Source organism: Sapajus apella, unplaced genomic scaffold (assembly GCF_009761245.1).
Source record: "Sapajus apella isolate SASKATOON/1434 unplaced genomic scaffold, GSC_monkey_1.0 scaffold33, whole genome shotgun sequence".
Lineage (NCBI taxonomy): Eukaryota > Metazoa > Chordata > Mammalia > Primates > Cebidae > Sapajus > Sapajus apella.
Window position 1 is genome coordinate 5,589,126 of NW_022436973.1, and position 16,577 is coordinate 5,605,702.

Here is a 16,577-nt window from a genome sequence, read left to right on the forward strand (position 1 = left end):
AAAGTTGAAGGCTTTTTTTTTTTTTAAGTGATTATCAAAATGACATGCTTAATTTATTTTATAATAACCCTGCAGCAAATAGGGACCAAATTAACCATGATTTTCTTTCTACTTTGGAGCCAGGGACAATGAAGAAAAGTGTTACTCAGAAAAAGTATAAGGAATGTAGAAGTAACAGAGAAAAAACAATGAATGTAATACGCATCACAACAGTACCCTGTCATTTGTGTGCGTAATTTTATAGTACATGAAGCACTTTCTCATACATTATCTTATCCAAGTCTCACAAACTGAAGTACTGTCTCCATCTTAAAGGTGAGGAAACTAAGGTTCAGAGAGAACAAATGACACTCAAGTCACAGAGCCCAAGCACAAGAGTTATAGCAGCACAAACCCAAGTCCTCTGAACCCAGCCCAGGGCTACTTTCTACTGGACTACCCAAGTGATTTAAATTTACTCCTCTCACAAAGAGAGATGTTCTGCAGCAGAAAATCACCCCCAGGACCAGTTCCCAGCAAGTTTTCTACAGCCCCATCCGCAGTGGTGACCTACCCAGCCTAACATAAGCATCCTTTAATAGACTGCTCCTCAAAGAGAAAAGGGCTGCTTCTCCTGAATCTGATACTTGAGAATAATTTCTGTTTGGGGATCCTTTGTTTGGCTACCTGGAAACAATGTTCAACATCTTTTCAACCTCCTTCTTATGCTAATTACAGCTCATCAGCATCTGGACACCCACAAGCAAAATCAATCTGGCTACAAAAGCAAGCCAACAACATTTTCTTACCATAAAAAAAACAAACAAGTAAGACTGCAAGATGATTAAATACACAGAGCATTTCCCCAGCAACCTGCAGGCTGCTGCATATAAAAATCACATCCAATATTACAAGAGTCCAGGAAGGTAGACACTAACAAACATCTCACACACGTAATTGTATTCTTTATGAGCAGTGAAATGTATACAAGTTTATTTTCAGTTTACTCCCTTCCACATTATATCTTCTGTCAGATGCCAACATGTCTAACACATTCAAGTATTCACACATTAAAAAATATATATCATGTGAAAGGCATCTTCACTTCCCCTCTTATGCTATAACCAAATGAAACTGGATGCATTAGGCTTCAGTCTGCAACTCATTGCCTTACTACCCTGAAGTTGCAACACATTCACAACACTTAGAAGAGCAAGTGTTGGCCAGGTGTGGTGGCTCACGCTTGTAATCCCAGTACAGCTACTGCTCGACTTACGACCACGATTGGGACCAGTCATAACACGATTTGGTCGTAAGTTGAGTAGGCTATATATACAGTTGAAATGGTGCACGTGGAGATGGTAGTGCTGCCAGAAGCTGGTCCGCACTGTCGTACGCCCAGCTGGGCAATGTTTGCGCTGCCAGACGCAGAGCAGTCGTGGCTAGCGATTGTGGGTCGTAAAGTCAAATGGTTGTAAGTTGCATAGGTCGTAAGTCGATCAATACCTGTACTTTGGGAGGCCAAGGTGGGTGGATCATCTAAGGTCAGGAGTTCAAGACCAGCCTGACCAACATAGTGAAACACTGCCTCTATTAAAATACAAAAATTATCCGGGCATGGTGGTACATGCCTGTAGTCCCAGCTACTTGGGAGGCTGAGGCAGAAGACTCGCTTGAACCTGGGAGGTAGAGGTTGCAGTGAGCAGAGATGGCGCCATTGCAACAGCAGAACTCCATCTCAAAAAAAAAAAAAAAAAAAAAAAAAGAAGAGCCAATGTCACCATCTAAGCCCAGTCCAGCTCAGCTTACCTCTCCAAACTGCTATCACCTCCACAACCTAATCATTTTACCTGAAATTTATCCTGCCTTCTAAAAATATAGAGTCTAGCTCCTAACTGTAAAAGGCCCACCCCTGCTAAAAAATGCCCAAGGTGCAGCGAGTAAAAACAGTATATCCATCTGATTCCATTTATACAAAATTACACGCACACACACACTCTGTCCCTAACATGGTGTTTGAATGGATGGCGTCCATGATGTTGTCAGTAATTAACTCTGGGTGGTAGGATTAGGGGTGATTTTACTTTACCTTCATCTTTTTTCACAATTTTAAAATTTTCTACATTAGTTTATTCTATTCATACTCAGATAAAGCAACAAAGCTGTGTTTAACACGCCTTCCCCAAAGACCCATCATGTCAACAATCTTCTAGTGGCACAGAGAGAAAGTAAAAGGGGTGCTTACCAAGGCTTGTGCTGTGAGAATTCTGGCCAGTGGCTCTCAACACTAGCCGGGCAACAGAATCCAGAGCTGCCACCCTCCCACCCTTTTCTCTTTCATTATTCTTATTTTATAGAAGGATCTGGGGCTTTTAAAAAATATAGATGCTTGGAGCCCCAGTCCTCAGAATTGCTGGAGGAGGGACATGTATTTTGTCAAAGCTCTTCAGGCGATACTGATCAGTCAGGGTGGAAACTACAGATTTATGTCTCATTCTTAAGAGGAGGCCAATTGGGGGAAAGGCTGGAATGCTAAGGGAAACATTTACCTAAAGGCATGCAACTTTGCAAGGTAGCCAGGCAGGGAATGGTTAGGAACAGAAACTGAAGGTTGAGCAGTGCTGGGCATCAGGTATGGACGGCAGTGTGGAGAGTGGATACAGGGGGTAGAGATATCTTAAGGTCTGAAGGCCAAGAAGAAGCAAACAAAGTGAGGGAGGGCAAAACGTTTGGGATTGAGACATGAAGGTTATTCACGCAGCACTGGAGCCAGGACTACAGACAGCTTAAAGAAACTGAAGAGAAAAGACACTGAACAGTTTAAATTAGTCCCACTACAGGTTAGCAACCTTAATTGATGATTTAAAAAACTAAAACCAAAAACAGAAGAGCACTCCTTGTGATTCAGTTTTTGGAAGCTGCAGGAAAATCCTAGGTTTAGTTCCTAGGAAGGCGAGGTACTAGCTGTATGACCTTCAGAAAATGACAAACTATCTGGGCCTTTGTGTTCTTATCTATAAGGCATGGGTAATAATACACTGCTCACAGGGTTATTGTGAGGATTAGGTGAAATGAGCTAATATATTTAAAAGCCTATTAGCGGACTATGAACAAAAAAAGCCCCCAAATGGCAACATTAGGAAGCATATCCCAGTAAAGATTAAGTGTTCAATTTTAATAAACCAGAGCCCATACTTAATTACTGCCTGGTTCCTAAGTTATTTCCCCAATTTGGCACCACCTACAAAAGGAGAAATAACTAAAGACATCTGGCTATTTCTCTACTTGTGTTTCCACATTGCTAGCATTTGTTTTTATCTATAAAAGAGATATACTACACCCTACACTATTTCTATAAAATTTCATCAAGATTATAAATAAAAACAGAGTCATACTGACACAATAACAAAGCATCAATGGAAAATTCTATTTCTAAAAGAAGAATTCTGGTAATGCAGCCCCTAAAGAGCTAAGTTTCTACCTGGCTCAGTGAAAAACACAAAAGAAAAACGGGTGATAAATGTTTCTCCTTTGTCCTCCCCGACCAAGCCCTCAATATCAAAACTGAATTTGGGCTAATTAGCTGAAACAGTCAAAATAACTAAAATTAGTACTATTCCTATGACCTGTAAAACTTCAGGACAGTCCTCTGTTAGCACAGCATAGTTAAAATAACTAGCCTAACGGCAATGACTACTAACACCTAGTGAATGCTTACTAGGTACTAGGGCACCAGTGCTGTCCTCAATACTGTCCAGAGATTAAACAACCCAATCCTTGCAACAGCTCTACAGGTCCTTCCAGGTCTGGCTTCTGCTTAACTATCTAATCTCCATACTCTCCTCAGCAAGGACTGGTACCAGACTGGTCTCAGAGGATGCTCCTGTGGAACTTGGGGAAAACACAGATTCATTGACCTTATACAGGCTGCTGGAATCAGAAACTGGGAACATGTCTCCAATATTTTCAGTGAAATGCCAGATGATTCTGATGGTCAGCTAGGTTTAAGGCTCACTGCAGTTTGTCTCTCCCAACTTTTTTTAAATACATGCTGCTTTTTCCATTGACATTCCTTTACCTGGCTAACTTTTACCAAAGGTTTGGCTCAGGGGGCCATGTTCCTAGGGTAGCGCTGTTTCTAATCACCAGTTCTCTCACTACAATGGGGAGGCCCTCCTCTGTGTTCTCACAGTGCCTCCTACTTCCACATCTTTACCTTGTAACATAAATGCAGGTTTCTGTGTCTGTCTCCCTAGCTGAGCTGTCAGCTCATTCACCTTACATTTTTACCTCACAATAGAAATGCCGGTTTCTATGTCTCTCTAGCTGGGCTGTGTGAGCACCAAGTCTGACACAAAGCAGGGACTAGTGGTTTGTTTAATACAAGAATGAATAAAGCCTCACTGACCTACCTTTGAGGCATCTAGCCATAGAAATAGACCCTCGGCAAGGGCAGTCTAGAATGGGAGCTTCAAACTGAAACAGAAGAGTCTGGTACCTATCTGAAGAAGCAATGAATTTTAAAAGGGCTAGCATAACGAGGGTCATGACTGAGGGATCAGGGTAATATGCCATCATGAAAAACAGTGGCTGTCCCATTTCCCAGGAAGCTCCTGCTATGACCCAGCCTGTCCACATATAAAGTCCCAGGTCACAGCTGGGCTTCACACCCACAAAAGGAAAGAGGTTTGCATCCTACACGTAAACATGAAACTGGAAGAGGTAGGAACCCATTCTATTTTTGAAAGACGGCAAATGTGCAATAACCATATCACTATATTGAATGCTGACCTGCTAGAGACTATGTCAGACACTCATAATCATTATTCGTCACAAAACATTCTAAGAAAGGTTTTATCAGGCTTATTTGACTGAAGAGGGAATTCAAGGTCCAGAGAGAAGAAATAACTTGCCCAAGGCCACCAGCTAGCTTGCAGATCAAGCTGGGTTTGAAATCGGGCCTATGTGCCTACAAAAGCAATCTGCCTTCCATGACTCTGTGCTACCTCTGTATCACCAACCAAGAAGACCACTGGAGCCACCCTGGTGTTGGAAGAAGCTTTAGAAGTAGACCTAAGCTCAAATTTTGCTCTGTTACTAATGTGGTATTTTGGTAACTGACACTGTCTGATACTCACTTGTAAAAAGAAGACAGAAATGCCTACTTCATAAAGGTACTGATGAACACCTGTAAAGCCCTGAGGCTTAGTAGATAGATGCCCAATAAATGTGAGGTGACCATTAATGTTTTCCCCACTCCCTTGAAAGGGAAGAGTTGCTTCCAGAATGGCAAATTCATCCTGTCTCACTGTCTTCTTCAATGGCAAACAGCTATGCTGTGCTCTACTTGGGAAAGACCTGTGGGTAAATCCGTAATAAGACTTGAACCAGTTAACAAACCAGATGTGCACCACTCAAAATCATCCCCTCAAGCCTGATGAAAGGAACCCCAAATCCAAACACATTGTTTATTTCAGCATCCCTGCATTTTGTCATCCGTGGTCAGGAATAAGACAAGCAGCTGGAGGGAAAGAAAAGGAATTGATCCAGAAACTATTCAATTATAAGGTTTTCAAATAGCAACAAAAAATAACAGCAAGACATTTTCATCCTTATTTAACATAAACTGCTGCTAGCACATGGCTTAATGCCATTCTTAAAATTAAATACTGTTCACTCTTCACTGGCTCGTTGTTCTGACCACTATAACCAACTCTGATTGTCAAGCTTGGAGAATACGAGTACGGGCATAGGGGTGGTGGGGGCAGACTCTGAATCCTCTGTTTATAGGTTGGACAGAGGAGAAATATGGACCGAGATTCCTTTGCATATCCTATCTGGGAAGATTTTTACTTGTATTCCACATAGAACTGGCACATTTACAGCCCACCTCTAGGATTGGTAGATTCAGGAAGGAAAAGAATTTCTTCTGGCAAGTACTTTTAACATTACCAACATAGAAGGAGGAGGAATATGAACTAGAAACCCATCCTCACTCCAGCCACTAATACTAACGACACAGGGTCTATGCTAAGAACTTGATCTGTATTATTTCATTTAATCTTCACTTGTCACCCTTACGAGATAGATCCTAAGAGTATCTGAATTTTACAACAGAAGAAATTACAGGCTCAGAGAGGTTAGGCAACTTTCCCAAAGTCGCACAGCCAGTAAATGACAGGACCAGGACACCAACTAAGTCCTGTCTTAATCCAAAGCCCATGTTCTTCACCATCCATATCACAATAACTACCTACAAATGCCTTGTGCCCACTGTCTCCTCTGCCATTTCCTTCACTGGCACAAGAATGAAATACTATTTATCCTTCAGAGTATTCAAATATTATCTCATCTCTTAAGCCTTCCCAGAAGCCCTTTGGATACTCCTTTCTCTGGGGTTCTTCAACCACTAATGGAACATTTATTATAGTGTGATGTCTGCAGTCAGTAATAAATGATCTAAACAAACATTTATCAATCCACCCGTTATGGTCTGGATGTGGTTTATCCCCACCAAAACTCATGTTGAAATTTAACTGTCATGGTAATGGTGTTGAGAGGTGGTGAGACCTTTAAAAGGCATCTGGGTCATGCGAGATCCACCCTCACAAAGGGATTAATGTAGTCTGCTGGGAATGAATGAGTTCTTGCTCTTGCTGGCCTAGATTAGTTACCGTGAGAAGGTTGATATAAAGCAAGGCTGTCTCTTATGCTTGCTCTTTGCACACAATCATTTCCCTTTTTGCCTTTCACTGTGAGCTGACGCAACATGTGGCCCTTACCAGATGGGCTGCCTGATCTTGGACTTCCTAGCCTCCAGAATTGTGAGCCAAATGAACTACTTTTCTTTATACATTACTCAGTCTTAGGTATTCTGTTACAGCAACACAAAATAGACTAAGACACCCCCGACATTGTGTTAGATTTGCATAAGTCACTTCACTTAATTTTAACCCAAGAAGGTACGTATTAATTCTGATCTTAAAGATAAAAAAAATGTATTGAAAATTACTACAGGACAGCTGCTAAGCAGCCTGACGGTAGAACCATAAATTGGTACACTCATTAACAACACTCCGACTTCCACAGTGCCCTTAAGTACCACCATGTGTCTCATGTTGATTACAGCCAGTACACGATACAAAGGTGTTAAATAAATTCATTTATTCATTCACTCAATATTTACTGAGCATCTACCATGCACCAGGCACTATGACAGGCAGAATTAGATAGGCAGTAAAAATGCCAAACAACAATTTCATCAAGTTATTTTGCCATCTGCCCCTAATAACATCTGTAATTTGAAAAGATAAGAGTCTCTACCACTATGATGACTTGTCAAAGCACCAAGGTCTTCTAATCAAGGACTCTTGACTATCAGCAATTAAGAGAAGAGTAGCTAGACTGGACCCATGACAGCAAACACCAATGGCAATGACTTTGTGAAATGAGTGTGACATTTGTGATCAGGAGCGGAGGAGGAGTCTGACTCCCAATGTAGCCACTTACCCACTGTATGACCTGAAGCCATGATTTCAGTGAGTCTGACAATTACCCCATCTTCAGAATGAAAAATAACACCATGCTTGGAGGGCTGCTGTAAGGCTCAAACATGATCAGATGTGTAAAGACACTCCTGCAGGTGCTGAATGCGGGGAATAACAAATGACCGTGCTGGGTGAAATTCTAATGCTCTTTGTTTCAGTCTGTAACGTCATCTCCCTCCCACCAGAAGTGTCTTCCTCTGTAAGCATTTCTGTTCTTGTGTTTCCTTTAACAATGAAATATTCTTGTCTAGTATGTCTCTGTAATTGCAATAAAGTTTTGTGGTAAATATTTATAAAATTGCTTCCCCCCCATGTCTATTTTCCTCCTTCTTCAAACTGTAAATTTGTTGAGGGCTGGGAATGTCTCTCCTACCTGGGTGGTAACTTTGAGAGAACAGGAGAATTGGAAGACTAAAGCAGAGAGACTTACTAAGGTTGCAGTCAAGTTCAGGAGAGGTGATGACGCAAAGACTCAATGAAAAAGCAATGAAAAAGACTGGTTCAAGAGATATTCTAAGATGAATTCATGGACTGATGATCAATTTCACGTGTGGAATATTAGAGTTAAGGATGGTATGTTGATTTCTACAGTGGGTGGTGGCGAGGAGGCTGGTGCCATTTACCAGGACAGGAAAGCAGAAAAGACGGCAGCAGTGAAGGAATGGATATGGCTTTGAACAAGCTGAGTTTGAAGTTCTGGTGCTATCTGCTGATTATTAGCCCAGAGCTTGGGAGCGAGTTGAAGATTTGTGAGTTAATGGCAGACAGATGAAGGGTAAAGCTGCAGGAGTAGATGAGATTACCCAAGGAGAATGCATGGAAGAAAAAAGAGAGAAATAGGGGAAGACACTGCCAATCCATTCAAAAACAAATGCTTGAGGGACAGGCAGAGGAAAGGGATCGGGAGATGGAATACTAGGAAGAGCAGCCTCACCCAGGACCAGCACTGTGTTCTGTTCCTTGTCCCCACTGGACCTGTCACATACTAGGTCTTTGTTATACTTTGAACCTAGCAGGAGCCCCAATAAAAGTTGGCCTCAAACAACGCCATGTCATTATAGCCCACCACGAAGACTTTTAAAAATGTTTCTTTTTGTCTGTGTTGGCTAAATTCTCTTATTTTCTGACTGCAGGAAAGGTTTTGCCATTTCCTTCTTCTAACCCTAGGAGGTGGCGTGGGAGCTCTGATCTGACTTCCTCGCTGTTAGGAAGATACACATGGCAGCTGTATGCTTCCTGACATGTGGAGTCCAGCTGAATCACTTACAATTCTTTGCTGATGACAGAAAAGTATTCTTTAAAGCACTGACCTGTTATCAACTGCTGTCACTGCTGAAAAGGTAAAAATGCGTGTATATACCTAGCATGCACACCACACACCTACACGCTGCTCGGTAGCTCACCCGCTTAAAGCTTTTAACAGCCTCCAGGGGAACTGTGTTAAAACAGCGCAATTAACTAGAACTGCTACAAGCTCAATAACTCACATACCTAATGAAGCAATACAAGGAAAACTGGACCTATTTTAATAAGAATTTTAAAAAGAGACAAGACGTAAAGGTCAGATGCCATTTCTGGATCCCACCTCTTTTCTTCTTCCCTCCTATTCTGAAGCAGCGAATACCAAGGAGACAATATATACCGTGCTATTCTTTTAAAACCAAGGAGGCAGCCAATCATGCTATTGAACCCAAGGGCAAATCATTTCTTTCCAATCCATTCCACAAGCTTAGTGCCTCCCCTGATCTATTTCTGAAGGTTTTATTATGCAAACCTGAATGGATTTCAATTATAATAATTCTTTCCCTTCCCCACCCCAAGTCACAAAAGAGGAACTAAATTACCAGCATTCTAGGTTACAAGGGCAGTTTGGTTTTACTCCCCTCCTTTAGAGTCACCTTAATCTACAAGTTCACTTTTTTCAAGCCCTTCTGCTGGCTTGGGAACACAGCTGTTTTTATGTCACTCACTACTTAGCATAGCATGACTCCTGACATTCCCATCAAGAACGAATTTGCCCATTTGCCCACAGTTATCACGAAGCAATTAGACCACAGGCCAGTAAAACCAACCTACCCTCCTGGCCCTCCCACAGCAGAGGTGTGGGCATTCTCTCTGCCTGGCCACCCCCATCGGTATATGTGACTAAAGCCAGGGTGGGCAGAAGTGGAGGCAGTTTAAGGTCTCTTAGTGCCTGCTTTATTCTGGGGCCTATGCTAAGCATGTACATGTCATCTCATCTGACTCTCGCAAACACCCTTCATGGTGATTCTAGCCTCATTATTTTACAGATGTGGCAAGTGCGGTCCAGGGAGCTTAGGAATTTGCCCAAGATGGCACAGCTGATAAGCAGCAGATCCGTCTGTGCCACATCAGGCTGTACTGCGACTTTGGGAGTCAAGGGAGGCCCTAAGAGGTGACAGGGGCTAAGATTGGACCAGGATGGCCTTCAAGAGGCAAACCGGGATGTGTGACATCATCTGAGAGACCAAAACAGATACCCCTTTATCAACTAAGATGGACCCTAAGGTTTCCTACAGGTGGAGGGTTCAGGGCTCAGCTGGCATAGCAACTTCCTGAATTCCCATGGCTACATACACAAAACATACTCCTGAGAAACTCCCTAAGAATATCAGGCAAATTATCAGACCCCTCTTAAGTCTGATTGGAGAGAGGACTGGCCTTGCAAACATTCTTTTCCGATAAGCAACTGCAGACTTCCAGCCAGTTTCAATCAGCTCAGGGAGACCGTATACAAACTTGTGTCTTATAGTTCACCTTTTGGCATAAAGAGCCAAATCCGGTCTCATTTTAATGCTAAAACCATGCCCCAGAGGGAACACGGATGTGTTTGCCCACTGTGCATGTACTTGCCTCCCTTCATAAATATGTATAGCTTTTCCCCAAAAAAACTGCTGAATGTGCATGACTCTACTGTCCAATACAGAACTTGTGGGGCCTAAAACCCAAGCCGCCCTTTCGCTTTTTGAAGACAGGGCACCTTTGGTACATGCCACAGACTGTCTGTTCCTAGTTCACAAACTCATATTGTCAACAAAACTCTCCTTTCTACTAGTTAGCCATCCTGGTGCTCTTGTGGACAACAGTGACAAGCCCCTGAAGCTTGACAAGAAAGAAAGGGAAGAGTGTGGGGTAGCTCTCTAGAGCTTCTGGACTGGCGAGCTGATTCCCAGGCCTCAGTGCTTACCTGGGAGCTGGGCTGCCCCAGGTGCTTGTCATAGGGTGGCCTCGCCTATAAGGAAGGTCTGTGTACAGCAAAGCTCTTAAGGGTGTGGCTCTAAAGTGGGGCTTCTGCCATTATCTCCAGGCCAATGTGACAGAATAAAACTTAGGGCTGACAACACACTCATCTTGGCTTCCAAACAAGCTGGGTGAAAGACCATTCACTCCAGGTGTATGACAGACTGACAACCATCAATCTGAATCAAAATCAACTATATGGATTTCAACCTTGTAGGTTTCTGAGGAAAGCCCCAAACCCATGCTTGTCCTCAATGAGCAAGCAGTCTTTCAGGGAAATGGCTGTTCATTCACACAGTCAAGAAACATTTACTGTGCATCTACCACATGCCAAGCACCATGGAACCAGGCAATGGGGCCTAGAGGCGACAAGACCACTGGTTCCATAATTTCAAGGGCTATGAAGACAGAGTTCTGACACCAAGAGTCCACTGAACAGAAGCTTCTATCCTAGTCTAGCAGTTCATGACATGCTTCCCTGAGAAAGTGACATCAAAACTAAGGACCAGGCCAGGCACGGTGGCTCATGTCTATAATCCCAGCACTTTGGGAGGCCAAGGTGGGTGGATCACTTGAGGTCAGTAGTTTGAGACCAGCTTGGCCAACATGGCGAAACTTCATCTCTACTAAAAATACAAAAATTAACCAGGTGTGGTGGTGGGCGCCTGTAGTCCCAGCTACTCTGGAAGCTGAGGCAGGAGAGTCGCTTGAACCTGGGAAGCGGAGGCTGCAGCGAGCTGAGATCGCACCACGGCACTCCAGTCTGGGCAACAGAGTGAGACTCTGTCTCAAAAAAAAAAAGAAAGAAAAACTAAGGACCAAGGATGACTAAAAGATAGCCAGGCAGACAGGTCAGAGAAAATCACTGCTCATGGAGTGAAGAGCATGGTGGAAGCCCGGGGACAGGAATGAGCTGGATATGCTCACCAGTATTCCTGATGGTCTGGGGCCACTGTGCTCTAGTTTAGCACACCAATCTGGCACACTTACGTGAGAAGGGCTGCACACAGAGGGCAACCAAGAGCACAGTCTTACCCGGAGGACAGGACAAAGAAACCCTGCACAATGTGCCTGCTCTGCTCTGCCTCCATTCTTACTCTGCCATTCCTGGCTGAAGGCTGGTTTGCAGCATGGCAGCAGCTTGTAGGGGTGGCGGCAGGAGTATAGGGCTGTGCTTTCTACTTGGGGTTCACCTCTGCTCTCTGAGTGCTGGTCCACTCAGGATGCAGAGCTCATCCTCCCCAGCATTACAGCCCAAACATGCCTTCTAGGAGGCGTCTTACCAAGCCATTGCCCTCACTAACATAATGTCATCAAATTCCTAATGCGGGTACTGCAAAGCAAATGTACTGGTAAGCACGCCACTGGGCACATTTTTCTGAAGAAAAGCAGCTGCTCACTGAATCTGTCACTTCCTCCTCTTCTCAGTGCCATGCACACAGAGCAGGAGCCTGCTAAGGGCTGTTTTCCTTCACACTCTCTTCCAGCACACTCAACATGCAGCCTCGGGTTTTTCAGTGGAACCCAGCAGGTCAGCCACAGCAGAGACCCTGAGGAGCTTTCTGGATCGCAGGCAACCTTGACAACAAGGGCCTGTGCCTTAGAATCCGAAGGCGCAGATATCACAGCTTCTAGTTCACTAGACTACTTCCCTCATCTTACAGACTAGAAAGGAAAGTGCAGTGCAGGGAAGTTAAGCAAAGGTGCCACAGTCACACAGTTAGTTAGTTGTAGAAGCCACAGCTTGGTTGCTTTCTTGGTTAATCTCCCCTAAAAACAAATAAGGTAAGGATGCCACCAGTACTTCACAGGTAATGAGTTTTAAATATGATAGCAAATAGTGCAGCCGGGCCAGGAAGGTGGCAAGCTTTCAATGAATGGTGACTGTCTGAAGTTTATCTCCTAGATCCCCAAGACCTGCCCCTATTCCCTCTCCCAGGGACTCATGCTGCCAAATTTTCAGTGGGGAAAATCTAGCATGGGGTTAACATATTTACAGAAGTGTCTGGTCAAAATGAGTTAAACTGGAGTCTCTACTTGTTCTCAGGTCTCTAGGCCACAGTATCTGCAAGGTCAGTTCCTCCTCTGTTCCAGTCAGATTTCCTGTTGTCTCTGGAGAGTTGATTTGATCAGAGAAGATATCACTGAAGGTAGCCACTGAAGACGGGTCACACCACCTTCCCTGTCGCCACTCCAAGTTGGGAGAGACTAAGCCAAGTTAATTGGAAGACAGAGAGGTGGGAGTTCCCAAGCTTTCATCTATGAGGGTGAGGAATGCAAAAGACCCTGCAGATACCCATGCTAATTCTACCAAGCACTGACAAAAAGCCACCTGAACCATGGGACGAATGCTGCTTCTAAGAAGACAACCAAATGAGCTAGTCGGCTCAGCCTTCCCCCTCTCTGCCTCCTCGCTCCCCTCCGCCTGCCACCCACACTTTAAAATCACCATCCAACCATGTAAATTCCCTGGTGGAAGCGTCTGCCAGCCTCCAGCACAACTGTCAATGATCATAAATCCCTGGCCTTCCAGATTGCACTGTGGCTATATATTGGGGGGAGGGCTGCAGCAGGCCACTAGACAACAGCAGAAGAGACTGGCCTAGCAGTAACTACTCTGGTTACAGTGTCACGATTCATGGCAGCATTTTGCTGGGAGTATGCACCATCAGGGAGGAGAAACATAAAAAGGGGAATCCGGGCTGTAAATAGTTTATTTCGGCAATTCCTGATGTTGGCTGAATCATACTTTAGTACAGAAATACATGAAAGCACCACTCTGGAGGTGACATGTGTTGCCACCTCATTACTCTTTTCAAAAGGGTCTTCCATCAGAGAGACACCTCGCTACAAATTATAGTGAAGAAAACAAAACCCTCACACACAGACTTATTAACAGTCCAGAAGGAAATGGAACCACCAGGATTCAAACACGCAGAGAACTGCTGCAACAAAGGCTATCAGTGACCTGGGGTCTCTTTCTCATTCATGAAAAATAGAAGATAGAAGAGGAAAAAAAGGCAGCACTCTTTCTTTCTACTCCCCAAACACATCAGAGCCTTTCCTGTTTCTCCTAATGTACCTAAATTAGGCTGACTCCGCCAGTGAATCCTACCTTCGTGTTCCTTCTCAGTGGTTCCCACTTTCTTGATCTTCCTGGGAGATTTCATAAAAAGGGGAAAGATGGTTCGTAAGCCAAGAATGTCAACAAACTTGTGGCAGTTGTCTGTGCCTTCAGGGCCAATCATGGCATGGTCCAGCACTTTCAGGGCACTGCTCCGGGAGATCTTCTTTTCTCTGTGAACAAAAGAGGTTTCAGATAAGGTATTTCATAGGGAAGTTCTAGTGCTTAAAAAAAAAAAGTGTATTCATTGCAGTACTCGTTATATATCTAAATGAAAATATAACATACTTGTTAACAATTAGGGCAAGATGTCTATAATACGGTGGACAAATTCTCATGGTCCGAATGATAAACACAAAAGGCAATACTCAAAATTCTTTATGAAGCATTACCACAATTACACATGAAAAACACACATTAAAAATGACTAGAAAGAAAGACATTAAAATTCTAGGAGATTATTTCAGGGTGTTGAGATTATAGACATTTTGTTATTCTTTTTTCTTTAACAGATTTATTGAGACAATTCACATACTATACAAGTCCCACCCTTTAAAATGTACAAGTCAATGGGTTTTAGTATATTCACAGATATGTCAGTTACCACCACAACTATAAAACATTTTCATTATCCAGAGAAGAAACCACATACTCTTTAGCTATCACCCACTGCCTTCTTCATCCCATCCCAGCCCTAAGCAACCACTGAGCTCCACTGTCTTTTAGATTTGCCTTTTCTAGACTCTTCATGTAAGTGTTTACCATATAGTATGTGTTCTCTTATGACTAGCCTCTTTCACTTGGCATACTGTTTTCAAGGTTCATCCACGTTGTAGCATGTGTCAGTACTTTATTACTTCTTATTGCCGAATAACACATGCCACAGTCTGTCCATTTATCAGCTGAGGGACACTTGGTTTGTTTCCACCCTTTGGCTATTATGAACAACGCTTCTATAAACATTGTTTCCTTAGTTTCATTTTGGGATTGCTCACTGCAAGCCTACAGAAATACAACTGGTTTTATTTCTTGCAACCTTGCTAAACTCGTTTGCTAGTTCTAGTAATCTTTTAGTAGATTCCTTAGGATTTTCTCTATGCAGTATGTTATCTGCAAATAGATAGTTTACTTCTTCCTTTCTAATTTAGATGCCTTTTATTTCATTGTATTGCCTAACTGTCCTGGCTAGAACCTCCAGTACAAGGCCCAATAGCAGTGACGAGGGTGAACATCCTTGTCTTGTTGCTGATCTTAGGGGGAAAGCATCTCCTCTTTCACCATCAAGTATGATGTTAGCTCTGGGTTTTTTTGTAGAAGATCTTTATCAATGGTTGCAGAAGTTCTCTTCGATTCCTAGTTGAACTATTGGTATAAAACAATGTTGGATTTTGTCAAATGCTTTTTCTGCATCTTATTTTCCCTTTTTCAGTGTCTTGTTTTTCCATACTGAACATGTAGAATTTAAAAAGATAAGCTATTATCATGAAAAAAAAAAAAAGGTGATGTTTCCCTCTTGAAGTGAAAGGTCATAGAATACTAGTGCCACTGGCTGCTGTTCTTGCAGATACTTCCCTAGGGAGTATGATTTTTCTATGATCTTCAATTATTTTTTAAAATACTCTGAAGTCGAGAGGAGCAAGTCAGTCATTTCCTATCTTGCTACAGCTGGTAAATAAACCAACCAAACCAATAGGCAATATTTACTGGGCACCTACTTAGTATTGTGGTAGGCACAAGAGAAAAGAGTAAAAAATGGGTTCTGCTTCCAAAAATAAAAAGCTAAATCTGGGGAGACCAAAGTAATATGAAAGGATCAGAGAAAAGTAAATCAGCATATAATTTTTCCCCATGTGTTTACTCAACCTACAAATATTTACTGGATATCTCTCATGTGACTGGGAAAGACTGGGTCCCAGTTTTCAAGCAGTTTACGTTCTCACTGCAGGAGACAAAGAGAAATCAAGACACCTGATAACGGTTAGTGTCAAAGAAATAAAACAATGCCATGTGAAAGAATGACTCGTGGATCTCTTAGATTCGGTTATTTAGGAGAGCCTCCTAAGGAGTAACACTGTGTTGAGAACTGAGTGATAAGATGAATCAGTCATGTAATTTTAGGGGCAAGACAACATTGAAGGCAGAGGAACAGCAAGCACAGAGGTCCTGAAATAGAAATGAGCTGCAGACGGGAGACTGTGTTTGAGGCAGACCAAGGAGCAGAGTGTTCCCAGCTTCAATCAGGGAGGGAAACGTGGGCTGCATGGAAGGCCATGAGAAGGCATCCAAGTGAGGAAGTGATTCCAGAAGTAGAGGAGATGCAATTCAACATGTTGGTTCTGAGACTGTCATGTGTTACATTACAGTGAGAGCGACAGATTACATGTATTTGGGAGATTGTGGGGAAAGAATAATACATATGTGAATATTTAAAATAAACGAACAAATAAGTAGGTAACATAAGAATAAGTTGAGTGGGCACACAACGGGGAATACTTTGGTCAGAGGAAGGAGACAGTTTCTGAAGAGATTCCAGTCTGTCAAAAAGCAAAAGAAAAGACCACCAGCTGGGCACGGTGGCTCACACCTGTAATACCAACACTTTGGGAGGCCGAGGTGGGCAGATCACTTGAGGTCAGGAGTTCGAGACCAGCCTGGCCAACATAGTG

The 16,577-nt window shown here is 43.0% G+C and overlaps 1 protein-coding gene across 1 annotated transcript in view; it reads right to left on the minus strand.

Annotated features, from left to right (window-relative positions):
• CTNNBL1 (catenin beta like 1) overlaps positions 1-16,577 on the minus strand; it is a 177,802-nt gene that overhangs the window by 56,779 nt on the left and 104,446 nt on the right. Inside the window, exon 11 of the mRNA XM_032294987.1 lies at positions 13,903-14,084. Coding sequence (XP_032150878.1) covers positions 13,903-14,084 — 182 coding nt within the window. The remainder of the gene's footprint in view (positions 1-13,902; positions 14,085-16,577) is intronic.